Source organism: Ornithorhynchus anatinus, chromosome 5 (assembly GCF_004115215.2).
Source record: "Ornithorhynchus anatinus isolate Pmale09 chromosome 5, mOrnAna1.pri.v4, whole genome shotgun sequence".
NCBI lineage: Eukaryota > Metazoa > Chordata > Mammalia > Monotremata > Ornithorhynchidae > Ornithorhynchus > Ornithorhynchus anatinus.
In genome coordinates, this window is record NC_041732.1 from 3,529,037 (window position 1) to 3,556,909 (window position 27,873).

Sequence of the window (27,873 nt, forward strand, 5' to 3'; positions counted from 1 at the left end):
CTGTGAGCCCTGGGGACTGGCCGCTTTAAGAATAATAATCGTAATTGTCGGGCTTAAGCACTTACCGTGTGCCGAGCGCCGTTCAGAGTTCCGGCATGGATGCAAGTTAATGCCGTTGGATTCGGTCCCTGTAAAATCCGTATCTGTAAAATGGGGATTAAGACCGTGAGCCCCAGTGGGACAACCCGATCACCGTGTATCGCCCAGCGCTTCGCGCATAGTAAGCGCTTAACAAATACCGTTACGACTACTATTACCGTTCCCCGCCGTACACGGGGCTCACGGTCTTTTGCAGACGAGGTCACCGAGGCCCAGAGAAGTGAAGTGACTCGTCCGGGGTGACACGGCGGAGGGGATTAGAACCCGGGTCCTTCTGACTCCCAGGCCCGGGCTCTACCCACCCACCAGGCCGCACTGCTCTGATGGTCTCGTGGGGTCCTCGGCGCTTGGCCCTCGGCGAGCGCTCTAGAGACGCCCCGACGGATAAGTAAAGGGTGGGGGTGGGCTGTCGCGCAGAATCCACGAACTCAAGTTCATGGGCGAGCTGATCAAGGTGGAAGCCCACGACGCCGAAGTGCTGTGTTTAGAGTATTCCAAGCCCGAGACCGGTAAGGCCCGGCCCCCCCGGGGCGAAGACGCGGGGAGGACACGGGAGCGAGAGAGCAAAGACCGCCGGGCGGCGACTGTCGAGACACAGCTAACTGGGGGCTCCGTTTAAGGGCTTGCGAAATGCACAGCACTGTCGTCAGCGTTGCGTCTTCGCTGGGGGCGCGGGGTCCCCGCGTACGGGGAGGCAGGCGCCGGCCAAGCGACGGGCTTCAGAATAGAACCCTGGTGCGGGTAAACGTTCAGTCAGTCCGTCAGGATTTATTGAGTGCTTCCCGATGGCGGAGCACTGGACTGGGCCCTTGGGCGAGGGCAATGCGGGAGGGTGGTTAGACGCCATCCCCGCCCTTGAGGAACGTAGCGGGAGGAACCGAGAAATGAAGTGACTTGCCCAAGGTAACTCAGCAGCCGGGTGGCAGAGGCAGGATTAGAACCCAGGTCCTCTGACCCTCAGGCCCGGGGTCTTGCGGCTCCAAGATCCGCCTCCAGCAGGGAGTCACCCAGACTCGCCGACCGTTCCCTCCTGTCGCTCCTCAGCTACCTACTGAGCGAACCAGGTTGAGTCGGCCCAGGTTTCGGGCGACATTTTACGGCCTCGGGGCCGGGTCGTTGCGCTTTAGGGTTCGGTCATTCATTCAGTGGTATTTATGGAGCGCTTACTCGGTGTAGAGCGCCGTACCAAGCGCTTGGAATGGACAGTTCGGCCACAGAGAGGGACCGCCCCGGCCCAACGACGGGCTCGCCGTCCGAACGTGGCTCAGTGGAAAGAGCCCGGGCTTCGGCGTCGGAGGTCGTGAGTTCGACTCCCGGCTCTGCCGCTTGTCAGCTGTGTGACCGCGGGCAAGTCACTTCACTCCTCCGGGCCTCAGTTGCCTCATCGGTAAAATGGGGATTAACTGCGAGCCTCACGTGGGACAGCCTGATCGCCCTGTATCTCCCTCAGCGCTCAGAACGGTGCTCTGCCCAGAGTGAGCGCTTAACAGATACCGACATCTTTAAACGGGGGAGACGGACAGCAAAATGGAACAGAAGGAAAACGTGACGACATTATCAGGATGACTAGAGTCGAGGGGATGGACGCCTCGTTAACAAAATAAATAGGGTCGTAAATAATATGTACCAAGGTGCACGGTGCTTAGGGGAGGAGCGGAGGGAAAGGGGGCTTAGCTGAGGGGAGGGGAAGGGGGAGCAGAGGGAAAAGGGGAAGCTCAGTGTGGGAGGGCCTCTCGGAGGAGGTGAGCTCTCAGTAGGGCTTTGAAGGGGGGAAGAGAGGGGTTCAAGTGTCCGCCGGCGCGTCCGTCCGGCTTGCGTGTCTGGAGCTGCCCCGTCACCCCCCGTGGGGCTTTCCGGCTGGGTTCTTCTCGTTTCCTTCCTCGCGTGGGTTTCTGACCACGGCGGACGCTTCGTGCGTGCCTGCGTGCGTGTGTGTGTTTTTAAGGTTCCGGTTAAGTGCTTACGAGAAGCAGCGTGGCTCAGTGGGAAGAGCCCGGGCTTGGGGGGGTCAGATCACGGGCTCGAATGCCGGCTCTGCCGCTTGTCAGCTGGGTGACTGTGGGCAGGTCACTTCTCTGGGCCTCACTTACCTCATCTGTCAAATGGGGATGAAGACTGTGAGCCTCACGAGGGACCACCCCGTGACCCTGTATCTCTTAGAACGGTGCTCTGCACGTAGTAAGCGCCTAACAAATACCAACATTATTATTATTACCGAGTGTCTCTAGACTGTGAGCTCCTTGTCGGCAGGAAACGCGTCTGTCGACCCTGCGGTGATGTACCCCCCCAAACGCTTAGTACAGCACTCTTAGCCCGGGCTTGGGAGTCAGAGGGCATGGGTTCGAATCCCGGCTCTGCCGCTTGTCAGCTGTGTGACTGCGGGCGAGTCACTTCACTTCTCTGGGCCTCGGTTACCTCATCTGTCAAATGGGGATGAAGAATGTGAGCCTCACCTGGGACAACCTGATGGCCCTGTATCTCCCCCAGCGCTTAGAACAGTGCTCTGCACATAGTAAGCGCTTAACAAATACCAACGTTGTTATTGTTATGTCAAGCCCTCTTCTAAGCGCTGGTCACTGTTCTCAGCCCTGGTTGTCCCTGCCTGTGTTTCTTGTTTTCCGCTGCTTGGGCGGGGTCTGTGTCTCCTCCTTCCTCTCCCACCTGCAATCCCAGTACCGCCCAATACAGTCCCAGTACAGCACCCATCCAGTCCTTTCTGGGCCCGGTCCTCAGAGATGCACCCCCCCAGGCCACAGACGGCCGGACAGACTCCCGGGGGCGGCGGGCCGAGGGGCTCCCGGTTGCCGTCGGCCTGGGGGAGAGGCAGGGAAGCAGGGAGGCGGCATGGTGTACTGGATAGGGCGTGGCCCTGGGAGACAGAGGGTCATGGGTTCGAATCCCGACTCCGCCGCCCGTCTGCTCTGTGACCCTGGGGAAGTCACTTCACTTCTCTGTGCCTCAGTGACCTCATCTGTAAAATGGGGATGGAGACTGTGAGCCCCACATGAGACAGGGTTCGACTTGATTTGCTTGTGTCTACCCCAGTGCTCGGTACAGCGCCTGGCCCTGCCGTTAACAGATATTACAATTATCAAGGCGGGGGGCGAGATGCTGTTGACTGGGTTCGGGCTGGGGGCTTCGGGGGGACCACCCCAGGGCTCTGCTCCGCTCTCTCCAGGGGTCACCCTGCTGGCTTCGGCCAGTCGAGACCGGCTCATCCACGTGCTGAACGTGGAGAAGAACTACAACTTGGAGCAGACCCTGGACGACCACTCCTCCTCCATCACTGCGGTGAAGTTCGCCGGTGAGCTGGGGGTGGGCCGAGGCGAGCGCGGGCTTCCGGAGGGAGGCCCCGGCCGGGCAGCCGGACCCCCGGGGGCAAGGACCGGCTCTCGCCGTGTGCCGGGCGACCTCGGGAGAAGCAGTGTGGCCTAAGGGAGAGGGAGCCCGGGAATCAGGGGACCTCGGTTCTGATTCTACCCCCCGCCACCTCCCTGCTGCGTGACTCTGGTCGAGTCATTTGGCTGCTCGGGGCCTCGGTTTCCTCGCCTTTAAAATGAGGCTCCGGTTCCCGTTCGCCCTCTCCCTTAAACGGAGGGCCCCACGTGGGACGGGGACTGTGTCCGACCTGGTCCTTTTGGCTCCACCCCGGCGCTCGGTACGGTGTTCGGCACCTAGTAAGTGCTTGACGAACGCCCCCATTATCAGTAATGGCAGCAGTAGCGTTCCCTGAGCTTCCCGGGCCCGTTTCCTCCTGTTGAAGCGGGAGAGGACGACTCCTCCTCCTGACCGGCCAGGGTGAGCGCGGAGGCCCCCGGGGAAATGGGGCGGAGGTCCGCCCGCCGGAATCGGAGGTGCCCCTGTGCTCTCCCCCAATCCCTTCCCCTCCCCACAGGAAACCGGGACCTCCAGATGATCAGCTGCGGTGCCGACAAGAGCATTTACTTCCGCAGAGCTCAGCAGGTGAGGAGCCCGCCCCTCTGCCCGCCCGCCCCCGTGGGACCGTCTCACCCGAGGGTCGTGGCGGTAGAAGGACCGGCCCTCCTGGTGGTCCCCGGGCCCGGGCCCGAGAGCGGTCAGGGTTGGGGTGCGGTGAGCGGGTCCTGGGCCTGGGGCTTTGGGAACACCGCGGGACCCGGGAAACAGGCCCGAGGAGAGGCCATCTGGGCTTCCGAGGGGCCCGGTGGGCGCTGGGCCAGCGTGGAGGCGGGCAGAGTCGCGGGGGCCTGGGGGGACCGGGGTGGGGGCTTCGGAATCCGTGGGGAAGGAGGGACCCCGGCCAGGCCGGAGAGAACGGGGACCAGATCTCCCCCGTGCCGTCCCCGCTTTGCCCCCGTCCCAGGTCTCGGACAGCCTGCACTTCGTCCGCACCCATCACGTGGCCGAGAAGACCACCCTGTACGACATGGACATCGACATCACGCAGAAGTACGTGGCCGTGGCCTGCCAGGACCGGAACGTCAGGTGCGGCCCCTCCTCTCCCAAACGGGACCCCTCCCCGGTCAGACCCCCGCCGACATCCTCCCGACCTCCCCGGTCCACCGGCATCGGAAGGCCTCGCCGGGACGGGGGGTGACGAGTCGGGCTCGGGGGGCGAGGGAGGTGGGAGGGATGGGAGTGAGCCGGGGCCCCTCCGGTGGAGCGGGGGGCTTTGTGGGCCCGGGGCACGTCCGGCCTCCCCGGCTCCCCCGACCCCCCCGACTCTCCCCGACCCCGGCCCACCCTCCCTCCACCCCAGGGTCTACAACACGGCGAGCGGGAAGCAGAAGAAATGCTACAAGGGCTCGCAGGGGGACGATGGCTCCTTGTTGAAGGTGGGCCGGGGGCCGCGGGGGCCGGGCTCGGGGACTCCAGTAGGGAAGCATTTATTAAGCCCTTTCTGTGTGCAGAACACCGTCTGGGAGGGAAGCACACGGGTGAGAAATGGGCGACCGTCTCTGACCAGCAAAAAACTCCCGGTCTAAGACTAGGGGAGTGGGGTCGGGGGGAGGGTTGGCGTGCATCAGGAAAGAGAAACCAGAACAAGGAAAGGTCCGTGGGCCCGAGCTCCCCGGACAGGGGAGTTGCAGGGCCTGAGTGGTGCCCCAGCGGGCAAGTGCTTGGTTTAGCTGGGCTCGGGGCGGGAATGGAGAGGAAGAGGCGGGTGGGGGCAAGGCGGGTGGGCGAGAAGTGGGCGTGAGCACCTGGGAGGGCCAGGGCTGCTGACCGCCGGAGCAGGGGCTGAAGCGAGCCAGCGATGGCTCTCCTCCTCGTCCTCCTCCTCCTCCTCTTCACCTCTCCCGCTTTCCCCGCCCCACCCAGGTCCAGGTGGACCCGTCGGGCACCTTCCTGGCCACCAGCTGCTCCGATAAGAGCATCTCGGTGATCGACTTCTACTCCGGCGACTGCATCGCCAAAATGTTCGGCCACTCGGGTACGTCTGCGGCTTCTCGCTCGGTCTCCGTCCTTGCCCGGCCACCAGCCTCCTGGGGAATTCTCCTCCTCCAGGAAGCCTCCCCATTTAACCCGCCCCCCCCCCCCCCCCACCAAAGGCAAAAAGCTCCGCCCTGAGGATGAGTCCCGTATTCCCATCCTACTCCTCGGGCTTTCCCCGACCGTGTTCGTGGTGTTCCCCTTCCCCCCGGCAGATTAGAAGCAACCGGGGGGTTGAAGGATGTGAGCTTCCTTTTGAGAAGCGTTGTGGCTTAGTGGATAAGAGCCCGGGCCTGGGAGTCAGAAGGACCTGGGTTAATAATAATACTAATAATGATAATAATTACGGTATTTGGGAAGTCCTTACTATGTGCCCCGTTCTAAGCACTGGAGTATATACGGGGTAATCAGGTTGGACGCCGTCCCTGTCCCATATGGGGTCACAGTCTTAATCCCCATCTTACAGATGAGGTCACTGAGGCCCAGCGAAGTGACTTGCCTAAGGTCACCCAGAAGACGAGTGGCGGAGCTGGGATTAGAACCCACGTCTTCTGACTCCCAAGCCCGTGTTTTTGCCACGAGGCCACGCTGCTGCTTAAACTGGGTCCTAATCCCAGCTCTGCCACGTGTCTGCTGTGTAACCTTGGGCAAGTCACTTGGCTTCTCTGGGCCTCAGTTCCCTCATCTGGAAAACGGGGATTAAGAGCGTGAGCCCCGTGGGAGACAGAGACTGTATCCCAACCTGACTCACCTGTATCTACCTCAGCGCTTAGAACAGTGCTTGGCATATAGTAGGTGCTAAACAAGTGTCACAATAATTATTATTATTGTCCCGCTCATCTCGTTCCACCCGGGCTTTGCGTCGGCTGCCGTACCGAACGCCGCGGGACCGTCTCCCCTGCCCCTCGGTGGAAGGGGGCCTGACCCGGTCCGGTCCGACCGTCTTGGTGGGTGGGGGGGGCGGTGTGACCCCCCTCAACCCCTCCAAACGGGGGTGTCTTTGGTTTGGTTCCAGAGATCATCACGGGGATGAAGTTCACATACGACTGTCGCCACCTGATCACCGTCTCCGGGGACAGGTAGCACGGCCAGGGGCGGGCTTGGCCGGGCAGTGGGCGGGGAGGGGGACGGGCAGGGGTCCCAGACTACTACTGGGACGCCCCCAGGGCCCAAGTGCAGGACCTGTCCCCGTCTGGATGTCAATCAGCTGCCATTTCTAAGCTTGTTGTGGATGGGGACCGTGTCCATCTGTTGTACCGTCCTCTCCCAAACGCTTAGTACGGTAAGCACTCAATAAATACGAACGGATGGAGGCAGCCTGGCTCGGTGGAAAGAGCCCGGGCTTGGGAGTCACTGGGTCATGGGTTTGAATCCCGGCTCTGCCACTTGTCCGCTGTGGGACTGTGGGCGAGTCGCTTCACTTCTCTGGGCCTCAGTTCCCTCATCTGGAAAATGGGGATGAAGACCGTGAGCCTCACGTGGGACGACCTGATGACCCTGTATCTCCCCCAGCGCTTAGAACGGTGCTCTGCGCATAGTAAGCGCTTAACAAATACCAACATCATCATTATTATTATGAGCGATTACAGGGCCTAGCGCTTAGGCCTCTGATGTCGATTGGCAGTCCCGTGGCCCGTCCGTGATTCATTCGTTCATTCATTCAATAGTATTTATTGAGCGCTTACTATGTGCAGAGCACTGGACTAAGCGCTTGGAACGTCCAAATCGGTAACGGAGAGAGACAGTCCCTGCCCTTTGACGGGCGCACGGTCTAATCGGGGGAGACGGACGGACATTGGAAGGCCCGGGCACTTGGGGTCTGGAAGCACCAGTCCCCCCGGAGAGTCCGGCTTCGTTCGGAAGCGAGAGTTGCGACACTCGGACTCTCTGGGAGGTGTAAACGCGGCACTGGGATCGGGGGGAGCGGTCCAGGCTGTCCGGCTGGTGGGGGGAGGGAGGGGAAGTGGGTGTCGCAGGGCCGGCCCTTTTCGGGCCGAGGGAGCCGTGGGCATCGCGGGGAAGGTGCCGGCTCCCGCCCTGACCCGGCCCCCGGCGGGTGGAACGATTCCCGGGGTCGGGGCCGTGGCCCCGTCGGCTCTCCCCGGGGGGGATCCCGTTCCTCCTTCCCACTTCCTCTCGCTCTTCCCAGTTGTGTGTTCATCTGGCAACTGGGCCCGGAGCTCACGTCCTGCATGAAGCAGCACCTGCTGGAGATGGACCCCGGCGAGCGGCGGCAGGCGACGAAGGTCGCCAAGTGGGCCGAACCCATCAGGGTCCTGAGCGCCTGGCATGGCGAGTCCCCCGAGGGTTCTGGGTGGCCCGGACTCCCTCTCGGCCAACTCTCTGACCTGCCTGATTCCTAGCTCTGGGGGTCCCCAGCCGATCTCTGCCCCGGGGCCCTCGGGGCACTGGGCTGGGCCTGAGACCCACCCCCTCCGGTCAACTCTAGGCCGGAGACCTACTTGTCGGCGCCGTGCCGGACTCCGTCTCCGCCCCCCGACGAGCAGACGGAAGATGAGATGGAGGAGGACGACGAGGAGGAGTCGTCACTGCAGACGCCGGCCAAAGACAGCTTCGATTCTGGTGAGAGCCGGCTTGAACTGGGGGGAGACCTGAACTCGGTGCCTGGGGGCCCTTCCGTTGTCCTCAGCAAACCTCCGGTTCGGCGGGGAGGCAGGGCAGACCTGGAACCGGTTCATACCCGGGGCCAGAGCCAGCCGAGGGAGAAATGGGCAGGGAGCGGGAGCGGGATCAGGGTGGGCCTGTGGGCGAGGGGTGGACCGGGCCTCCGGCTACCTGGAGAGTGACTCGACGATCGCCAGATCGCGTGGTTTCCGCCGTGGGCTCCTCGTGTCTGGCACGGTTTCCTCCAACGCGCGGACCGCGGGGCCCCGGGGCGGGGGACGGCCTGCGTGTCTATCCCACAGTGGGCCGACGCCGACCCCGAGGGCCTCGTTTGCCTGCCTCCCGCCTTGTGCCGCCCCCCTCCCTCCGTGGGGGTGAAAATGCGCTCGGGCAATCGGGTGTCGAAGGCGGTGGGAGGCATGGGTCTGGTGGTCGGGGCATTAAAACTCACCCCACACCACGGGCCCCCGCTCTGGACAAAGCGGACACTCTGGCCTTTTGTTCCAGACCCCCGATGCCTGCTGACCAACGGCAGGCTGCCCCTGTGGGCAAAGAGGCTGGTGAGTGGGGTCTGGCCGGGTGTCCCACGGGCTGCCCCTCCCTCGGCCCCGTGGATCGGCGGAGGGCGGCCGGGGGCGAACCAAGGGCCCGGGGTCTTGGTCTCCCCTCGGGACGGGGGAGGGGGGCGCCCGTGTCCCGGGGAAGCGGGCGACGCTGGGCCCGTGGCCTCTCCCCAGCTGGGGGCCGACGAGGCAGCCGACGGGGCGGCCCTGCACCCCAAGAAGAGCTACCAGCCGCAGGGACGCTGGGCGGAGCGAGCGGACGGAGACCCCATCAAGACCATCCTGGGCCCCCAGGCCCCGGACTACTGCTTCACACCCCTGCGGCCCAGGGCGCTGGAAGACCCGGACCCCCTGGACACGTTGCGGCCCCGGACCCTGGCTCGCCTGCTCTCCGAGGTCAGGTCCCGGGGGCCGGGCCGGGCACCGGGTGGCGGCGGCCACGGGGCCGGTCTTTCCCCTCTCCCGGGTCGGACTTCTCCGCCCCTGGACGTCCTGAGGGGCCTGGAGCCGGTCGATCAGTCAGTTGTATTTACTGACCGCTTACTGCGTGCAGAGTACTGTACTAAGCACTCGGGAGAGTGCGCTTCAAAAATAGACCCATCCTCTGCCCAGAACGAGAGCCGGTGACCCCTGGGCGGGCACGGGGCTCTCGGCTGCTTCCGGGAGCGGATCCGAGTGGGTCCAAGCCCCCCCCCCCCCCCCCCGAGCCCTGTGGAGCGCTAGAGGTTTGAGCTAATAATGATAATTATGGTTATTCGTTGAGTGCTTACTGTGTGCCGGGCCCTGTTCTAAGCCGCTGGGGAAGATACGAGTTACAGCCCCTGTGGCTCACGGTCTTTATCCCATTTTACAGATGAGGTAACAGGCACAGTGAAGTTAAGCCCCTCGCCCAAGGTACACCAGCAGACGAGCGGTGGAGCCGGGATTGGGACTCGGTTCCTTCCGACTCCCAGCCCTGTGCTCTGTCCGCTAGACCACTGGGCCCCGCTCCTCCTCCCGCTGCTAGAATGCTGGAGAAGCAGCCTGGCCCAGTGTGTAGAGCACGGGCCTGGGAGTTAGAAGGACCCGGGTTCTAATCCTGGCCCCGCCACTCGTCTGCCGTGCGACCTCGGGCGAGTCACTTCACTTCTCGGTGCCTCGGTTCCCTCAACTGTAAAAAGGGGATTAAAACGGCGAGTCCCGTGTGGGTCCCTGTGTCCAGCTGGATCAGCTTGACTGTCCCCCGGCGCTTAGAGCAGCGCTTGACGCTCGGTAAGCGCTTAACCAATACCATCGTCGTCATCTTTATCATTATTCCCCAAACCCACCTGTGGTCAGCTGTCCATCACTTGGGGCGGGCCCCTTCAGGGCCGGGACGGCCGCCCTTCTCCCTGCACGTGCGAACACACGCACGTGTACGCAGGCACCCTTCCGTGTCCACGCCCAGACCAGATTTTCTGGCAACTCCGGTCGGTGCGATTTACGCGGACGGGACGTGGGAGGAGGGGGCAGGCGAAGGCGACACGCACAACTCCTGCCGTCAGGGAGCTTCCGGTCTAATCGGCGGGCCCGGGGACCGATAGGAGGGGAAGGGGAGGGGAGAAGGCGGGTGGGGGAGAGGGGCACGCCCCCCCCCCAGGTCTTGGAATGGCCGAGCAGTGTGGGAGACGCTCCCTCCCCTAGCCCCCTCCTCGGAGACGAAGAGGAGGGGGGTTGGGACCCAGGTCAGGGAAGGCTTTCTGGAGGAGGAGAGCGGCAACCGAGAACAGGGAGGCGAGGGAGGGATGGGCGAGAACCGCCGGACCCGAACCCCGAACCTCTCCCTCAGGCCGGAAGCGGGGACCCGGCGGGCCAGCCGGAGGAGCCGGACCCCGGATCCCCGCCGCCCGTGTTGGCCGGGGCCGGCTCACTCGGGGTGCTCACGGCGAGCGGCAACGCCTTCTTCGACTCCGGGGAGATGTCGGGTGACACCGACAGGTGGGTGTCGGTGGAGGGAGGCAGGCATCGATGGGTGGCGGGGGGCTGGGGCCTCGGTCCGGCCGTCCCGTCTGCCCCCGGAGAAGGCCGTCCCCCCCCCCCCCCCCCGGGCTGGGAGCGGGGGGGTGCTTCCCGGTGGGGGAGTGGGGAGGGACCCCTCGGCCTGGACTTCGAGGAAAATCTTTCCCAAGCACGTACTGCGTGAAGGAGGTGGAGGGCCCGACCTCGGGGCGGCCGGCCGACAGCTACTCCGCCATCTGCTCGGTCACCTCGGACGACTCGGACACCTACTTCCTGGAGCGCCCGCTCGAGGGTGAGCCGGGGGCGGGGGCCGCTGGCTGGTGGGGGGCGTCGCAGGGGGCATCGGAGACCGCTGCCCCGGGCGGGGACAGGATGGGGGGCTGGACATCTCTCCCTGGTCTCCCAGGCCCAGACCAGGCAGGGAACGTGTCTACGAATTCTTATATTGCACTCTCCCAAGCACTTTCTACAGCGCTCTGCGCATTGTTAAGCCCTCGGTAAATACGACTGATTTACTGATCCCGCCCGGAGCCTCCCCGTGCAACCATCCCCATTCTTTTGGCCCTCTCCACTCACTCCTGATCTGACCACCCGCTCCTCCCGTCCTTCTTTCTGTCCGTCCGCGGGCCCTGGGATGTGGTTGGGCGAGTGTCGGTTCCACCTCCCCGGTGAGACTGGGAGCTCCCGGAGGGCAGGGCCCCGGCTGAGCCCACACCGCCACCCGCCCACCCCGCGGCCGGCGGCCCGGGGCCGAGCACTGGAGCCCCGGTGTTTCCCAGCGTGGCTCAGTGGAAGGAGCCCGGGCTTTGGAGTCGGGGCTCATGAGTTCGAATCCCAGCTCTGCCACTTGTCGGCTGTGTGACTCCGGGCGAGTCACTTAACTTCTCTGTGCCTCAGTTCCCTCATCTGTAAAATGGGGACGAAGACTGCGAGCCCCACGTGGGACGACCTGATTCCCCTGTGTCTACCCCAGCGCTCAGAACAGTGCTCGGCACATAGAAAGCGCTTAACAAATACCGACATTAGTATTATTATTATTATTATTTCCCCAGAGGGGGACTCGCTGGGGTCGGAGGACGCGGAGACGGAAGCGGAAATCGGGGACTCGGACGAGAGCCACGGAGCGGCCCCGACGTCCCCTCTGACGTCGCCGCCCGAGCCAGGAGGGGCCGTCGGGCAGCTGTTTGGGGTGTTGGTCGGTGAGTTGGCTTCCAGGCATCTGGCGTGGGCCGGGCCACACGGCGGGGACGGGCCGCATAGCGCGACCTCGCTCAGCTTGGATCTGTGCCTCCCCGCCTCGGGGCCTAGGCAGGAGTGAGGAGTTGGATGAGGAGGAGGAGGAGGAGGAGGAGGAGGAGGAGCCGGCTGAGATGGAGAGAGCTGTGCCACCCAGCAGTTCCCTGCCCCAGACGCCCGAGCATGAGAAGTTCCTCAGACATCACTTCGAGACCCTCACTGATGTCCACCCCGAAGGTAAAAGACCCGAGCGGCCCCTGCCACCCAGTCCCGAGGGCCCGGCGGCCCCTCGGATGTCGGCCGTCCTGCCGGGGGTTCCCTTTCTCCTTGCACGCTTCCCGGGGGCGACGGTCAGGGGCTGTAGCGTCCGGTGGGGTGCGAGGTGGAGGAGGGGGGCAGTCCTCGCCAGGCCTGAAGCTGGAGGCCCCAGTGCCCCCGAGCCAGCGTAGCTGGGGGGGGGGGTGACGATTCCCCTCTGCCTGCCGGGCAGTGCCGGGGCCGGGCTTCCTCGGAGCCTCGCCCTGCTTCGTCCCACCCCGCTGCGGTCCCGTCCCCCTGCTTCCCTGCGTCCCCGCCCCTAGGGTGGGCTCGGCCAGCGTGGGTGTGAGCGGGGCGGACAGACGGCCGCCCCCGCCAATCGATTGGTTCTCGTGTCCGGCCCCCAGAGGCGTTCGGCGACTCGCTGAAGGACCTGAAGCCCCCGGAGGATGAGGAGAACTTCTTCCCGAACCCCCGGCTGAGCATCTCGGCCCGATTCCTCTCCCGCTGCCAGAGGAACCCCAGGTGGGGGCCGGGCCGGGCGGGGGTGGGTCTGGGGGCCCGGGCGCAGAGCGGGTAGAGCTGAGCCCTCCATCCGGACGGGTGGGGCCGCCCGGGGCAGCCCCCCCGCCCCCGGCCAGATTTCTCTCATCCAAAAGATGAGAGGACGGGGCCTTCCGGGAGGCCCACGGCCGAGATGGGGGCCCACGGGTAGCCCCAGACCCCCGGTCCCCCCCCCTTCCGCTTCAAAAGACCCACCGGGACTGCGGCAGACAGGTCACCCCCATCCTCCCTAGCAAAGTTACCTGCCGGGGGTGCTGGGGGACTTGGGGGCGGGGGCCAGGTGCCTGTGTTGCCCCCGAGGGTTGGCCCACCGGGCGGCCGGCTCTCCCAATCCCGTTTCCGGAGCCACGCTCGCGACCGGGCACCCCCCGCCCCCCCTGCAGGTTTGCCCACGCCTTCCCGCCCAGGGCGCCCCAGGGGGCCAAGACGGACACCGCGGCCCCAGAGCGTCTGGAGGCTCCCAGGGCAGACGTGAGTCAGGCCTGGATCCCCATCTCCCGGGGCTCGCTGGAGGTGGGCGGAGCGGGGAGCAGGGGGATTGGACGGCTGGACCCCGGGGGTGGGGTTTGGGAGGAGTTGGGGAGAGGGGGTGCCGCGCCACTCCTGTACCCGCCGTGCCGACCCCTCCCTGCCGCTCTGACCCTATTCCAGCGAGTCCCAGGCGAGAAGACGGTGGAGACCGAGAAGAGCGCGGAGTGCGCTTCCTGGAGCCAGCCACGTAAGGCCGCGCTGCCTAGCGCCCACCGCCCTCGGCTGCGGCCTCGCAGTCGGAGCCCCGGGCTGGGCCTCCCCCTCCCCCGCATCTCACTCCGCTCTCCCTGGCAGTCCCGGGGGAGACTGAGGCCAGGAAGTCGGGGGGTCGGCAGGGAGACCCTCAGTCCCAGATCTGAGACCCCGGGGCCGCGGATGAGCCGTTAGGGGGATCACCAGACTAGGAGGTGGGAGGGCAGGGGTACGCGGGCTGTGACCTCTGGGGGGACCCCGGTCTTCCCCTGCCCCAGGGTCTGCCCCATCCCCGTCATCCCGAGGCTTCTGCCCCCTGCCCCGGCCCAGCTCTGAGACTGAGCGGATTGGAACCTAAAGGCGGCGGCAAGGGAGAGCGGGGCAGGAGCCTGGTAGTCCAGGGGCGTGCCCGGCACCGACGCCGGAGGAAGGGCACAGGGGAGGAGAGGCTCATCCCTTTCAGGGGCAGGGGTGACAGCCTGACCGGGGAGGCGGGGCGGGCCCAGCCCACATACCAGAGAGAGGAGATGCCCGGCCGAGTCAACTGATGCATGAGAACGGGTACCGGGAAGCCCCATCATCACAGAGATAGACAGATCTCAAGAGCAAGAAGGAGCCGGAGGGTTCAGGGGCCGGGATCAGGTGGGGTACATCCGGGATGCTTCCCAGGGAGGGCTTTCTCCCAGTTCGGAAGGAAGGAGGGAAGTGGTCTGGGAATGGAGGAGAGGGCATTTCAGGCCGGGAGCACGACAGGGAGGAGAGGACGTTCCGGGCCGGGAGCGCGGCAGGGAGGAGAGGGGACGGCGTTCCAGGCCGGGGGCATGGCAGAGAAGAGAGGGGAGGGCGTTCCAGCTGGGGGGCAGTGACAGGGGAGGGCGGTGGATATTCCAGGTGCAGGGGATGGCGAAGGAGGGGAGGGCATTCCAGACCGGGGGAATGACAGAGAGGTGGGGGAAAGGCATTCCGGGCAGGGGAACGGCGTGTGCCGTGCCTCGGAGGCGGACGACTGAGCCTCGGCCGGGTTCTTCTCCGTCCAGCGGCGTGCCACCCCGCCTCGTCCGTCCCGGCGCTCCCTGACGAGAGGAAGGCGAGGCCGCCCCCGCGCCCTTGGGCCCGGCCGGGCCGCCCCGCCCGGGGCCCGACGTACATGGAGGCCACGGCCAGCTCCCGGGCCAAGATGTCCCGCAGCCTCTCCGTCTCCCTGGGCGACGGCCCGGAGCCCCTGAGGCCCGGCCCGCCGGCCCGGCCGCCGGCCGCCGGCGAGCCGGCCGAGCCGGGCCGGGCCCGGGACGGGTGGCAGGAGGGAGACCGGGCGCTCCCCGCCCGGGGCAACCACGAGGCGAGAGCCAACTTGACACTGGACCTGCCCAGCTTCGCCTCCCGCCTCCTGGGGCCGCCCCCTCCTCAGCCCACGGGGGCGGCGGGGTGTGCCCGGTCCCCGGGGGGCCCCGCCCCCCCAGCCAACGCGACTCCGACCGAGATGAAGTCGCCGGCGGGGCCCCGGCGCCCCGGCGGCCCCAAGCGCCCGTCGGACCCGGAGCCGCCGGGCCTGCCCCCGGCCGGGGCGGAGGCCCAGGACGGCCCCCCGCTGTGCGGGAGGAGCCCCGGGGAGCCGGGGGCCGGCCCCGGGGCCCCCGCCCGCCCCCACCCCCGAGGAGGACTCCGGGACCGGACGGCCGGACCCCGAACCCGGTGAGTGGCCCCCGGCCCGCCGGCCCCGTCCTCCGGCTGGCCGAGGACCGGGCCCGGGTCATCTCCGGCACGGGCAGGTGGGGGGCTTCTCTGGGGAGGGGCTGGGCCCCCAGGGACAGCTCTGGGAGGAGGAGGAGAAGCAAAGAACCGCCCAGGTGGGGGGAAATCAGTCCGGCGATCGTATTTCTTGAGCCATTACCGAGCGCAGAGCACGGTACTGAGGGTTTGGGAGAGGACCGCGTAGCACGGAAGACAAGATCCCTACCCTCGAGGAGCTCATCACGGTGTTGCCGGGGCGGCACGTCACGGAGATGAAACGAGAGCGGAGGATAGGGATACGGACATAAGCGAAGCAGCGTGGCTCGGTGGAAGGGGCCCGGGCTTGGGCGTCAGAGGTCGTGGGTTCGAATCCCGGCTCTTGGCAGCTGTGGGACTGTGGGCGAGTCACTTAATATCTCCGTGCCTCGGCGACCCCATCTGTAAAATGGGGATTAACCGTGAGCCTCACGTGGGACAACCCGATTGCCCTGGATCTCCCCCAGCGCTTACAACGGTGCTCTGCACATAGTAAGCGCTGAAATACCAACGTTATTATTATCACTGTTAAGGGCGGTGGGGCTTTAGAGGCGGGGAGAGGGGTGGATCGTCAGATGTGAAGCGGGAGGGAGTGCCAGGAGGACACGGGCAAGGGGTCGGCAGCGAGACGGACGAGATCGAGGTACCGCAAAACAGACTGGGGTCAGAGGAGCCAAGCGTCAGTCCGTCGATCGTATTTAGCGAGAGCTTACTGTGCGCAGAGCCCGGTACGCAGCCCTCGGGGAGAGTACGCCCTAACGACAGACGGGCACATTCCCCGCCCACAACGAGCTTGCAGTCTAGAGGAGGGGAGACAGACATCAAGGGGAAAAAACAAATTACAGAAGTGGGTGGGCTGGGTCGTAGCAGGAGCAGAGAGGGAAGACGGGAAGAGGCCAGGTGTTCGTTGCTCCCCACACGGTAACGCTCAGTAAATACGATCCAATGTCAAGTGCGCACCACGTGCCGGACACTGAACTGAGCGCTGGGGTGGAGAAGCAGCGTGGCTCAGTGGAAAGAGCCCGGGCTCGGGAGTCAGAGGTCATGGGTTCGAATCCCGCCTCTGCCACTTGTCAGCTGACCGTGGGCATGTCGCTTCACTTCTCTGTGCCTCGGTTACCTCATCTGTAAAAGGGGGATTAAGACCGGGAGCCTCACGTGGGACGACCCGATTCCCCCGTATCTCCCCCAGCGCTTAGAACGGTGCTCGGCACCTAGTGAGCGCTTAACAAATACCAACATTATTATACAAGCAAATCGGTCAGGCGACGGAGTACCTTAAAGCCGAAGGTAGGGAGCGTCTGATGCAGAAATGGATGGGAAACCACTGGGGGTTCTTGGGGAGAGGGTGAACGGGGACTGCCCTTTTTTCCGAGAAATGACCCGCGTAGCCGAGTCAAGTGTGGACGGAGAGGGGAGAGGCGGGGAGGTCAGCGAGGAGCTGGAGCGAGTAGTCGAGGCGGGATGGGCCAAGCGCCCGATAAACGGGGAGGGTTCGAGGTTGTGGCGGTCGGGGGTAGAAGGGTGCCGGGACCCCAGAGATCCCGGGCGGAGAAGGGAAGCAGCGTGGCTCAGTGGAAAGAGCACGGGCTTTGGAGTCAGGGCTCATGAGTTCGAATCCCAGCTCTGCCACTTGTCAGCTGTGTGACTGTGGGCGAGTCACTTAACTTCTCTGTGCCTCAGTTCCCTCATCTGTAAAATGGGGATGAAGACTGTGAGCCCCACGTGGGACAACCTGACTCCCGTATCCACCCCAGCGCTTAGAACGGTGCTCTGCACATAGTAAGCGCTTAACAAATACCAACATTATTAGAAGGGGGCGGGGGCTCGGTCAACCCCTACCCCCCGATCTCCACCTGGTTGGTTGCGGTCGAGGAGCTCCCCTTGGCCTCCACTGCCTCCCACCCGGATCCCGGAGAGAAAGGGAGCTGGAGGGGGTGGGGTGCGGAGATGAGTGGCACTGGGGCACAGCCCTGACCTCCGACCCCGTCTCCGCGCCCAGATGTCCAGCCATCCCCGCCGCGGCGAGCCGAGAGCGTGGCCCAGCGGCTGCGCGGTGCGTTCCAGGAGGCCGTGGACCTGCACAAGGTAAGGGTGGACGGCCGGGGGCCGGGGGCCGGGGGCCGGGGGCCGGGGGCCGGGGGCCGGGGCCTCTCCCGGCTCCGCTCCGGCCCGCCCACCGGCCCCCCGCCTCCCCGTGCCCGCAGGTGGTCTCGGCCAGCGACGCGAGCGCCGAGCAGCTCCGGGTCCGAGCGGAGCTCCTGGCCGCCTTCCTGTGGCTGAGGCAGCAGCTGGAGGCGGTGGGCTGCCCCGGGGGGACCCCCACCCGCCCCCCCTCGCCCCAGCTGCCTCCCCTGCGGAGCACGGACCTGCGGGTCCTGCTGGAGCGCTACTCGGAGCTGCTGGTCCAGGCTGTGCAGAGGAAGACGGGGGGGGCTGGGGCCGGAGGGCTGAGCGGGCCCGGGGGCCGACCGGGGTGGGGGGTGCCGGGGAGAGGCCTCGGTCCCCGCCTGGCCCCCGACCCCGGACGCCCCCGGCTCTGGATGGCCCCGGCGGGTAGGCGGGCCGTAGAGGGGTCCGGTCGAGTCGCGCGTGCGGGCCGAGACCCCCCCCCCGGCCCGGCCCTCGGAGGCTCCGGGCCCCCGGGGTCCGGATCCGTCTGCCCTGCCTGCCCGGGCCCCGCCCGGGGCCTCAACCAGTATTTGCTGCTTTTAACAATATATCTATTTTGGAACAATAACGACTCTGCGGCGTGCTGGGCTTGGGGGGGTCTGCTCGGGGGAAGAGGGGGTTTCCTGGGACGATGTTCAGGCCGGGGATCACAGCCCCCGACCCTTCCCCAGCCCAACCGGAGCGAGACAGAGACGGCGTCTCCAGGGAAGAGGACGATGGGCACCATTGTTTCCCATCCCTTCCCTCCCCGTTTGGGAAGGCCTTCCTGAAGTCTGTCCTCTGTCCCTCTGGCTGCCGTCTCTCCCCTTTCCTATTTTCTCTGCTTCCCGAGGCCTGTTCTGTCCTTCTCCTTCGGTAGCAATAATAATGACGATGATAACCGTGGTATTGGTCAAGCACTTACCCTGGGCCAGGCACCGTACCAAGCCTTGGGGTAGATACAAGCTAATTGGGGGTCGGACCCGGTCCCTCTCCGACGTGGGGCTCGCAGTCTTCATCCCCATTTTACAGAGGAGGGAACCGAGGCCCAGAGAAGTGACGTGACTTGCCCCAGGTCACAGCAGATGAGTGGGAACTCGAACCCACGTATTCTACCTCCCGGGCCTGTGCTCTTCCCACTAGGCCACGCTTCCCCTCCCTTGTGGCTCGCGGGGGGTCCTGGATGGGGTGGGACGTCGGGCTTCCCGGGTCCCAGGGAGGAGGGAGGGTCTGCCCAAGCCAGCCAGGGGTTGGAGTGGGTGGAGGAGTCAAGGGCAGACAGGCAGGCACCTGGTCTTCTGCCTCTGCTGTACTCTCCCAACCGCCTAGCACAGCGCTCAGCACACAGACGATCCGTAGGTACCGTGGACGAGGATCACGAGAGCCAGACGGCAGGAAGGCGGAAGCCAGCGGGGGCGAGAGGGGTCGGGAGGGAGGGTGAGCGTGGCCGGGCCCCCCCCCCCCCCCCCCCGGCACCCAGACCCCTGAACGAGGGGGTGCCCCCTTCCTAGGAACTGAGGGAGGAGTCAGGAGAAGGGGAACCGAGGGCCGGGGCCTCTCGGGAAAGGAGTCGGGGGGCGCGGTGCCTCAGTCTCCCCGCTCGGGAAGGGGCAGCTCTAGGGGACCCAGCGTGGCAGGACCAGACGCCTCCAGCCCCAGCAGCGGTCACCATTCCCACACCTCTATGGCCCCAACTGCCCTCTCCCGCCCCGCCCCCCGGCCGGGCCAAATCTCTGTGGAAAATCAAAATCCAGCTCGGCCTCGCTTCCAGGCGGCCGCCGTGATTTGAATAAGCTGTGGCAGGGCCAGCTTCCCCGGGCCGTTGGCTGGCGTGTGGGCGCCGATTTGACTGGCAAACGGGGAAGGGGGACGGCGCTCCCCCGGCTGCCGTCCGGGCCTCCCTCTCCGCCCTCGAACTCGGGGCCCCCAGTCCGCACCAACCCCCCGTGTGGGGAGACCTCCAGGGGCCACCGCGCCCTCCGGCCCCGCCGTGGACATCCCCCGAGGTCTCGTCCCCCGTCCCCGCTCGTCTGGCCGGAGGTGAGACGCCCACGGTGGCCCCCCACCAGTGGGAGTCCTTCCCACTCTGACCCCGCTCCCGGTGGCTCTGGCTCCCATCCGGCCGTGGATGGGGGGGAAGGGGTAGGCGGAGCCCGGGGGGAGCGGGGGTGCGGCGGGCAGGGGATTTGCATAGGGAGGCCGGGGAAGACCGGGCCCCGCAGAGGGGCAGAAGCGGCCGCCACACGGTCCCACGCGTCGGCGGGTCGGACCCTCCTCCCGAGCCCGGCCCGTGACCTTCACGCCCGGCCCCCCGCCATGCCCAGGTCGTTCCTGGTGAGGAGTCGCCGGCCGCGGCCCCGAGACTGGGCTCACCTGGCCGACCAGCACCGTGGAGACGCCTACGTGCCAGGTACCCCTGCCCGCTGCCCTCCGCCGGGGTGGGGAGAGAGATCTCCGCGGACAGAGATGCCGCAGCCTCCCTCGCTCTCCCCCACCCACCCCAGCTGCAAAGAAGCCTCTAGCCCTGTGCCCAAATCCTCGACGCCCCCCCGCCCCCCACCTGCCCCTAGATGGTTTTATGCCCCCCCCCACCCCATCCCTCGGGGCCTCCAACGCTGCCTGGGGACGAGGAAGGGGGCACGATCGGGGCGGTGACACCGCCCGGGATCCGTGCCCCCAGATTGCAGCTTCGGGCGAGGGCCGGAGGAGGGGCCCCCGGGCAGGGAGCCCGGCGGGGACCGGCCGCCTCACCCGCTCCCGGTAAGTGCCGTGTCCCCGGGGCACCCGGGCCCCGGGGGCAGGCGGGGGGGGACCCCGGTCGGGGCGGGGGCCGGCCGGCCGGACGACGGGGCTGAGCGTCCCCGGTGCCCGCAGGCGGGGCGGGGGGCCGCGGGGGGGCTGGGCTGCCCGCTCTGCCCCAAAGCCTTCCCGCTGCAGCGCATGCTGACCCGCCACCTCAAGTGCCACGGCCCCGCCCGGCGCCACGTGTGCCGCTGCTGCGCCAAGGGCTTCCACGACGCCTTCGACCTGAAGCGCCACATGCGGACGCACACGGGTGAGCGGGGGCCGGGGGGGGGGGGGGGGGGGGCCGGCCCGCCGGGGAGGGGGCCCGCGCCCACCTCCCCGTCGGTCGGTTCTCCCCGGCAGGGTGGGGAGGTGGGGAGTCCCGGCGTCCTCACGGCCCGGCCCCGCCCCGCCCCGCCCCGCCCCGCCAGGGATCCGGCCCTACCGCTGCGCCGCCTGCACCAAGGCCTTCACTCAGCGCTGCTCGCTCGAGTCCCACCTGGGCAAGGTGCACGGGCAGCCGCCCCGCTACGGCTACCGCGAGCGGCGCGAGAAGCTGCACGTGTGCGAGGACTGCGGCTTCACCAGCGGGCGGCCCGACGACTACGCCCGCCACCGCGCCCTGCGCCACGCCCCCGCCCCCCACCAGCCGGGCGCCCCCGCCCTCCACCTCCTGCTCTACCCGCCGGGCCCCTGCTCCTGAGTCCCGGCCCCGGGTCCCGCCCCCTCCGCGCGGGGGGCACCGCACGTCACCCCCGCAACCTTCCTCCCTTCTCCGCTCTGGGCCCTGCCCTCCCCTCCCCCCCCAACCCACGGGGCCCGGGGGTGGTCCCCACTCCCGCGTGCCCGCCTCTAGCCGAGCCGCGGTCCCCGGACGGTAACGGCGGGTCTGCTGACCTCTTCTGCCGGGCGGGGGCCTCCATCCCGGTCTCAAAGGCGGCGGCCACCACAGGGGACGGCGAGGGCGTTTCGAACCACCTGGACTCTATGTCTCGGTTCCGCTCGCCGCCCACCGGAAAACGTGCCTCTTCCGACGCCTGCACGACCGAGGACCGCCCGCCACACTCGTCCGAGGCCATTAGACTCATTAGTCTCTAGACCGTAGACTCACTGTGGGCCGGGAATGCGGTCAGGGTTCCATTGTCCTCTCCCGAGCGCTTGGTACAGTGCTCTGCACATAGTGAGCGCTCAATAAATACGACCGAATCAGAGCTGCCTGCCTTTGGGCCTTATTTTTGGAGGGCTTGGCCCTCCACAGGTACCCACACGTCAGGGTGCAGCCCCCAGCCTTGGGGCGGGAGGACGGCTCCGGTCCGGCCGGGTCCCTCCTGCTTCATCGCCCCCCACCTCGCTCCCCCAGGGGCGGCCTGGAGAATGGAGAGGAGAGGGAGAGAAAAGCAGCATGGCCTCGTGCCACGGGCCTGGGAGTCAGAAGGTCATAGGTTCTAATCCCAGCTCTGCCCCTCGCCTGCTGCGTGACCTTGGGTGAGTCACTTGGCTTCTCTGGGCCTCAGGTCCCTCATCTGTAAAATGGAGATTAAGACTGCGAGCCCCACGTGGGACGGGGACCGTGCCCCACCCGGTTATCCTGTACCTATCCCAGCCCTTAGAAAGCACTTAAATACCATAATAATTATTATCATGAGGGGGCCGGGCGGACACCTGGGTACCCAGGATGACAGAAAGGGAGAGAGGCCAATTCAAATTTTTTTTTTTTAAAAAAAAAACCCCATTTATTAGCAATCCTAACGACACAGACGGGGAAGGGGAGACGACTGCGAAGGGGAAGGTCCCGGGTCACTCGGTCCAGCGGTGGCCGCAGTGGGGAGCAGTGCAGACGTAGTAGAGCCGCATGGCATCCTGAGAAAGGGGAGAGGGTGAGCAGAATTGGGTCCCAACTTCTTCTCCCCCACCCCTCCTTGACCCCAAACCCACCGAGAGAGGAGGAGTGAGAAGCAGTGTGGCCCAGTGGAAGGCCTGGGAGTCGGGGGACCTCATTTCTAATCCCAGCTCCGCCACTTGGCTGCGTGACCTTGGGCAAGTCACTTTTCTGTGCCTCAGTTACCTCATCTGTAAAATAGGGATCAAGACCGTCAGCCCCATGTGGGGCAGGGACTGTGTCCAACCCAATTATCTTGTACGTATGTACGTATCCCAGCGTTTAGAACGACGCCTGGCACATAGTAAGCACTTAAATGGCATTATAAAAAAGAAATTGCTTTCATAACCCTCAGCTTATCACTTCCATTCATTCGAACTGTATTTACTGCACGCTTATTGCATGCAAAGCACTGTACTTAAGCGCTTGGAGCTGGAGCAGCTGCTACAGGACAAACTTGCTGCTACCTGCCTTGGGGGAGGGAGGTGGGTTTACGCTCTAAGTTTATAACAATAATAAATAATTTTGGTAATTGTTAAGCGCTCACTATGTGCCAAGCACCGTTCTAAACGCTGGGTAGATACAAGGTAATGAGGTTGTCCCATGTGGGGCTCCCAGTCTTCATCCCCATTTTCCAGATGAGGGAACTGAGGCCCAGACAAGTGAACTGACTTGCCCAAAGTCACCCAGCTGACAAGTGGCGAAGGTGGGATTAGAACCCACGACCCCCAACTCCCAAGGCCGGGTTCTTTCCACGGAGCCAGTTTAGGCCAGTCTGGGGGTGGGGGGTCCTCTACAGTATCTCCAGAAAGAGGAGGAGGAAGAAGAAGAGGAGAGGGAAGAGGAGGGGAAGGAGGAGGGAGGAGGAGGGAGGAAAAGGAGAAGGGAGGAGGAGGGAGGGGAAGGAGGAGAAGGAGGAGGGAGGAAGAGAGGGAGGAATAGAGGGAGGAGGAGGAGGAGAGAGGAGGAGGGGAAGAGAGAGGAGGAGGGAAGAAGGAGGAGGGAGGAGGGAAGAAGGAGGGAAGAGGGAGAAGGAGAAGGGAGGAAGAGGGGAGAGGAGGAGGAAGAGGGAGGAGGAAGAGGGAGGAAGAGAGGGAGGAGGAAGAGGGAGGAAGAGAGGGAGGAGGAGGAGGAGAAGGGAGGAGGAGGGAGGAAGAGAAGGAGGAGGAGAAGGGAGGAAGGGGGAGGAGGGCGGAGGAGGTAGGCGGCTCACCTCGGCCCGGGCGCTGTGGGACTGGAAGAAGACCGCCTCCTTGTGGCCGCACCTGGAACGGACGGGCAGGGGCGCTGACGACCGAGGTGAGCGCATGCGTGGGGGGGGGGGGGTGGGCGGGAGGGAGGGAGGGTCACCGAGATTGGCCCGCGGGTCCCTCCCCTCCCCTCATTTATTAATTCATTCAATCCTATTTATTGAGCGCTTACCGTGCGCACTGCACTGGGCACTTGGGAGAGGCCGACAACCATAAACACATTGCCTGCCACAGTCTAGCGGCGGGGCAGACCGACATTCAGCAGCATGGCTGGGTGCAAAGAGCCCGGGCTGGGGAGTCAGAGGTCATGGGTGCAAATCCCCACTCCGCCGCGGGTCAGCTGTGTGACTCTGGGCAAGTCACTTCACTTCTCTTTGCCTCAGTGACCTCATCTGGAAAATGAGGAGGAAGACTGGGAGCCCCACGTGGGACAAGCTCATCGTCTTGTATCCTCTCCAGCGCTTAGAACAGTGCTTTGCGCATTGTAAGCGCTTAAATGCCATCATTATTATAAGTGAAAGATCTGTACGTAAGTGCCCTGGGGCTGGAAAAGGGGGAACAAGTCAGGGCGACGCAAAGGGTGTGGGAGATCTTTAACAATAATAATAATAATAATAATGTTGGTATTTGTTAAGCGCTCATTATGTGCAGAGCACTGTTCTAAGCGCTGGGGGAGATACAGGGTGATCAGATTGTCCCGCATGAGGCTCACAGTTAATCCCCATTTTTACAGATGAGGTAACTGAGGCACAGAGAAGTGAAGTGACTCGCCCACGGTCACACGGCTGACAAGTGGCAGAGCCGGCAATCGAACCCATGACCTCTGACTCCGAAGCCCAGGCTCTTTCCACTGAGCCACGCTGTTTATTTATATTGACGTCTATTTCTATCGATGTCTGTCTCCGCTCCCCCTCACCCGCGACTGAGCTCAAGGAGGGGAGTCACTGTCACCCTTTATTGCTGCACTGTACTTCCCCAAGCGCTCAGTACAATGCTCTGCACCCAGTAAGCGCTCAATAAATACGGCTGAACGAATGAAAAGCGGAGGACTTTCGCGGCCGCCAGTACTGACTTTTGGCAAGGATGGTCCTCGGTCCGGGGCAGCGTGGGATCCTGGGAGACATCCGCGATGATCTGGGTCAGCTCACTGCGGGGCGGGAGAGCGGCAGGTAAATAACCATCCTGGGCCCCAGTCCCCCCCGCGACACGGGACGGGGGGACCCAGGCCGCCCGAGCCTCCCGCCGACCCCGGACTCACTCCACCTCATGGGTGATCTTGTTGACGTAGATGCAGCTGTTGTCGGCCTCTTGCTGGTAGTCACAGTTCCGGCACTGGGGACGGCGACGGGGGGGGGGCGGGCGGTGAGAGGAATCGCGGGATGGAGGGTGGGGGGGGCCAAACGTTGTGGTCATGCAACCCCCCCACCCCGCCTCCAAAACCTCCAGTGGTTGCCTATCGGCCTCCGTATCGAACGAAAACTCATTATTGGCTTCAAAGCCCTCCATCACCTTGCCCCTTCTTACCTCACCTCCCTTCTCTCCTTCTCCTTCCCAGCCCGCACACTCTGCTCCTCTGGGCCTTCATCTCGTCGACCCCCGGCCCACGTCCGCCCTCCTCCAATCCACCAAACAATCACACGTCCCCCCTTCAAAGCCCTGCTGAAGGCTCCCCTCCTCCAAGAGGCCTTCCCAGACTAAACCCTCCCTTTTCCGCGGCTCCGCCTCCACTCCGTGCCCCATAATAATAATAATGGTGGTATTTATTAAACGTTTACTATGTGCCAAGTACCGTTCTAACCTCTGGCCTAGATACAAGGTAATCAGGTTGTCCCACATGGGGCTCACCATCTTCATCCCCATTTTACAGAGGAGGTAACTGAGGCACGGAGTTCGGCGACTTGCCCGAAGTCATGCAGCTACGTGGCAGAGCCGGGATCAGAACTCAAGACCTCTGACTCCCAGGACTGGAATCTTTTCCACTAAGCCACGCTGCTTCTCTGCCATAGCTCTTATGTCTTCATTCAATTGTATTCACTGAACGCTTACTATGTGCAGAGCACTGTATGCGTATATATCCGTGGCTCAGTGGAAAGAGCCCGGGCTTTGGAGTCAGAGGTCATGGGTTCGAATCCCCGCTCTGCCACTTGTCAGCTGTGTGACTGTGGGCAAGTCACTTAACTTCTCTGTGCCTCAGTGACCTCGTCTGTAAAATGGGGATGAAGGCTGTGAGCCCCACGTGGGACAACCTGATTCCCCTGTGTCTACCCCAGCGCTTAGAACAGTGCTCTGCACATAGTAAGCGCTCAACAAATACCAACATTATTATTGTATATCTAGAGAAGAGCGTGGCTCAGTGGAAAGAGCCCGGGCTGGGGAGTCAGAGGTCATGGGTTCTAATCCCACCTCCGCTGTTTGTCAGCTGTGTGACTTTGGGCAAGTCGCTTAACTTCTCTGTGTCTCAGTTACCTCATCTGTCAAATGGGGATGAAGACAGTGAGCCCCATGTGGACAACTTATTTACCTTGTAATAATAATGATAATAATGTTGGTATTTGTTAAGCGCTTACTATGTGCAGAGCACTGTTCTAAGCGCTGGGGTAGATACAGGGTGATCAGATTGTCCCACGTGGGGCTCACAGTTTTAATCCCCATTTTCCAGATGAGGTCACTGAGGCCCAGAGAAGTGAAGTGACTTGCCCACAGTCACCCAGCTGACAAATGGCAGAACTGGGATTAGAACCCATGACCTCTGACTCCCAAGCCCGGGCTCTTTCCACCGAGCCATGCTGCTTCTCTATCTCCCCCAGCGCTTAGCGCTTGGCACCTAGTAAGCGCTTAACAAATACCTGCATTATTATTATATCTGCACTTCTATTTATCTTGATGCTTTTTGCCTTGTTTTGCTATCTCCACTCCTCTTTAATTACACTGATGCCTGCAGACCTGTTTTGATGTCTGTTTCCCCCCTTTCTAGTTCGATTCCCGGCTCCGCCACCTGTCAGCTGTGTGACTATGGGCAAGTCACTTCTCTGGGCCTCAGTGACCTCATCTGTCAAATGGGGATAAAGACTGTGAGCCTCACGTGGGACCACCTGATGACCCTGGATCTCCCCCAGCGCTTAGAACAGTGCTCTGCACAGAGTAAGCGCTTAACAAATACCTACATTATTCTTCTCTGGGCCTCAGTGACCTCATCTGTCAAATGGGGATGAAGCCTGTGAGCCTCACGTGGGACCAGCTGATGACCCTGGATCTCCCCCAGCGCTTAGAACAGTGCTCTGCACCTAGGAAGCGCTTAACAAATACCAACATTATTCTTCTCTGGGCCTCAGTGACCTCATCTGTCAAATGGGGATGAAGCCTGTGAGCCTCACGTGGGACCACCTGATGACTCTGGATCTCCCCCAGCGCTTAGAACAGTGGTCTGCACAGAGTAAGCGCTTAACAAATACCAACATTATTCTTCTCTGGGCCTCAGTGACCTCATCTGTCAAATGGGGATAAAGACTGGGAGCCTCACGTGGGACCAGCTGATGACCCTGGATCTCCCCCAGCGCTTAGAACAGTGCTCTGCACCTAGGAAGCGCTTAACAAATACCAACACTATTCTTCTCTGGGCCTCAGTGACCTCCTCTGGAAAATGGGGATGAATAATAATAATAATAATGTTGGTATTTGTTAAGCGCTTACTATGTGCCGAGCACCATTCTAAGCGCTGGGGTAGACACAGGGGAATCAGGTTGTCCCACGTGGGGCTCACAGTCTTAATCCCCATTTTACAGATGAGGTAACTGAGGCACCGAGAAGTTAAGTGACTTGCCCAAAGTCACACAGCTGACAAGTGGTAGAGCCGGGGTTCGAACCCATGACCTCTGACTCCAAAGCCCGTGCTCTTTCCAGTGAGCCACGCTGTGAGCCTCACGTGGGACCACCTGATGACCCTGGATCTCCCCCAGCGCTTAGAACAGTGCTCTGCACCTAGGAAGCGCTTAACAAATACCAACACTATTCTTCTCTGGGCCTCAGTGACCTCCTCTGGAAAATGGGGATGAAGCCTGTGAGCCTCACGTGGGACCACCTGATGACCCTGGATCTCCCCCAGCGCTTAGAACAGTGGTCTGCACAGAGTAAGCGCTTAGCTGCTGCACTGTCCCGTGCCAGCGCTTCGCGCAGAGTGAGCGCTCAGTAACGAATGGTTGGACGGGGGGTTGGCGTCTCACCGCGTACAGCAGGATGCGGTTCTCCTTGTCCTCCTTCGGGTACAGCATGTTGTTGCTGCCGGGAAGGGTGAAGGGTGAGAGGTGAGGGGGTGTCGGTGGCGGACGCCCACCCTGCCTCCCGCCGGTGCCCGGCCCCTCGCCCACCATTCCTGGCAGAAGCGGATGCCCACGAAGCCCGGCTCGTACGTCCCGTCGGGCTCCATGGGCCTGCTGCCCGGGCCTCTCTGCGCATGCGCCGGGGCGCGGCCACGACTCCCCCCTTCTGCGCACGCCCCGGCGCTCAGCGACGACCCCCCCTTATGCGCATGCGCTGGCCGCGCAGCGACGACCCCCCCCTTCTGCGCACGCGCTGGCGTTCAGCGGCC

The 27,873-nt window shown here is 64.0% G+C and overlaps 3 protein-coding genes across 4 annotated transcripts in view; 2 read left to right on the forward strand and 1 right to left on the reverse strand.

The window, feature by feature from the left end:
* Positions 1-18,324, forward strand: part of WDR62 (WD repeat domain 62) — a gene marked incomplete at its 5' end in the record, with an annotated part of 33,576 nt that extends 15,252 nt beyond the window's left edge. Inside the window, 22 exons of the mRNA XM_039912176.1 lie at positions 517-608; positions 3,278-3,403; positions 3,995-4,062; positions 4,442-4,563; positions 4,838-4,913; positions 5,401-5,512; positions 6,527-6,590; positions 7,661-7,784; positions 7,962-8,094; positions 8,644-8,696; positions 8,874-9,095; positions 10,507-10,655; positions 10,847-10,968; positions 11,729-11,875; positions 11,952-12,149; positions 12,578-12,695; positions 13,118-13,205; positions 13,386-13,452; positions 14,495-15,047; positions 15,091-15,149; positions 17,227-17,312; positions 17,432-18,324. Coding sequence (XP_039768110.1) covers positions 517-608; positions 3,278-3,403; positions 3,995-4,062; positions 4,442-4,563; positions 4,838-4,913; positions 5,401-5,512; positions 6,527-6,590; positions 7,661-7,784; positions 7,962-8,094; positions 8,644-8,696; positions 8,874-9,095; positions 10,507-10,655; positions 10,847-10,968; positions 11,729-11,875; positions 11,952-12,149; positions 12,578-12,695; positions 13,118-13,205; positions 13,386-13,452; positions 14,495-15,047; positions 15,091-15,149; positions 17,227-17,312; positions 17,432-18,166 — 3,514 coding nt within the window. The remainder of the gene's footprint in view (positions 1-516; positions 609-3,277; positions 3,404-3,994; positions 4,063-4,441; positions 4,564-4,837; positions 4,914-5,400; positions 5,513-6,526; positions 6,591-7,660; positions 7,785-7,961; positions 8,095-8,643; positions 8,697-8,873; positions 9,096-10,506; positions 10,656-10,846; positions 10,969-11,728; positions 11,876-11,951; positions 12,150-12,577; positions 12,696-13,117; positions 13,206-13,385; positions 13,453-14,494; positions 15,048-15,090; positions 15,150-17,226; positions 17,313-17,431) is intronic.
* Positions 18,325-19,615: 1,291 nt separating this feature from the next.
* OVOL3 (ovo like zinc finger 3) lies at positions 19,616-21,257 on the forward strand. Its single transcript, XM_039912177.1, has 5 exons — positions 19,616-19,926; positions 20,056-20,135; positions 20,250-20,430; positions 20,591-20,790; positions 21,096-21,257. Exons 1-5 carry the CDS (start codon positions 19,692-19,694, stop codon positions 21,255-21,257), a joined length of 858 nt encoding a protein of 285 aa, XP_039768111.1. The 5' UTR covers positions 19,616-19,691.
* A 607-nt stretch (positions 21,258-21,864) lies between these two features.
* Positions 21,865-27,765, reverse strand: POLR2I (RNA polymerase II subunit I). 2 transcript variants are annotated; one of them, XM_029065887.2, is made up of 6 exons: positions 27,653-27,765; positions 27,509-27,563; positions 24,547-24,620; positions 24,361-24,435; positions 23,252-23,303; positions 21,865-22,019 (listed from the first exon to the last, which is right to left on the reverse strand). In XM_029065887.2, the coding sequence occupies exons 1-6, from the start codon at positions 27,709-27,711 to the stop codon at positions 21,957-21,959; spliced, it is 378 nt and encodes a 125-aa protein (XP_028921720.1). In that variant the 5' UTR covers positions 27,712-27,765; the 3' UTR covers positions 21,865-21,956. The 2 variants fall into 2 exon arrangements, with proteins under 2 accessions (XP_028921720.1, XP_039768132.1); XM_039912198.1 differs by having other exon boundaries at positions 24,552-24,620; positions 27,653-27,752.
* Between the last annotated feature and the right edge of the window lie 108 nt (positions 27,766-27,873).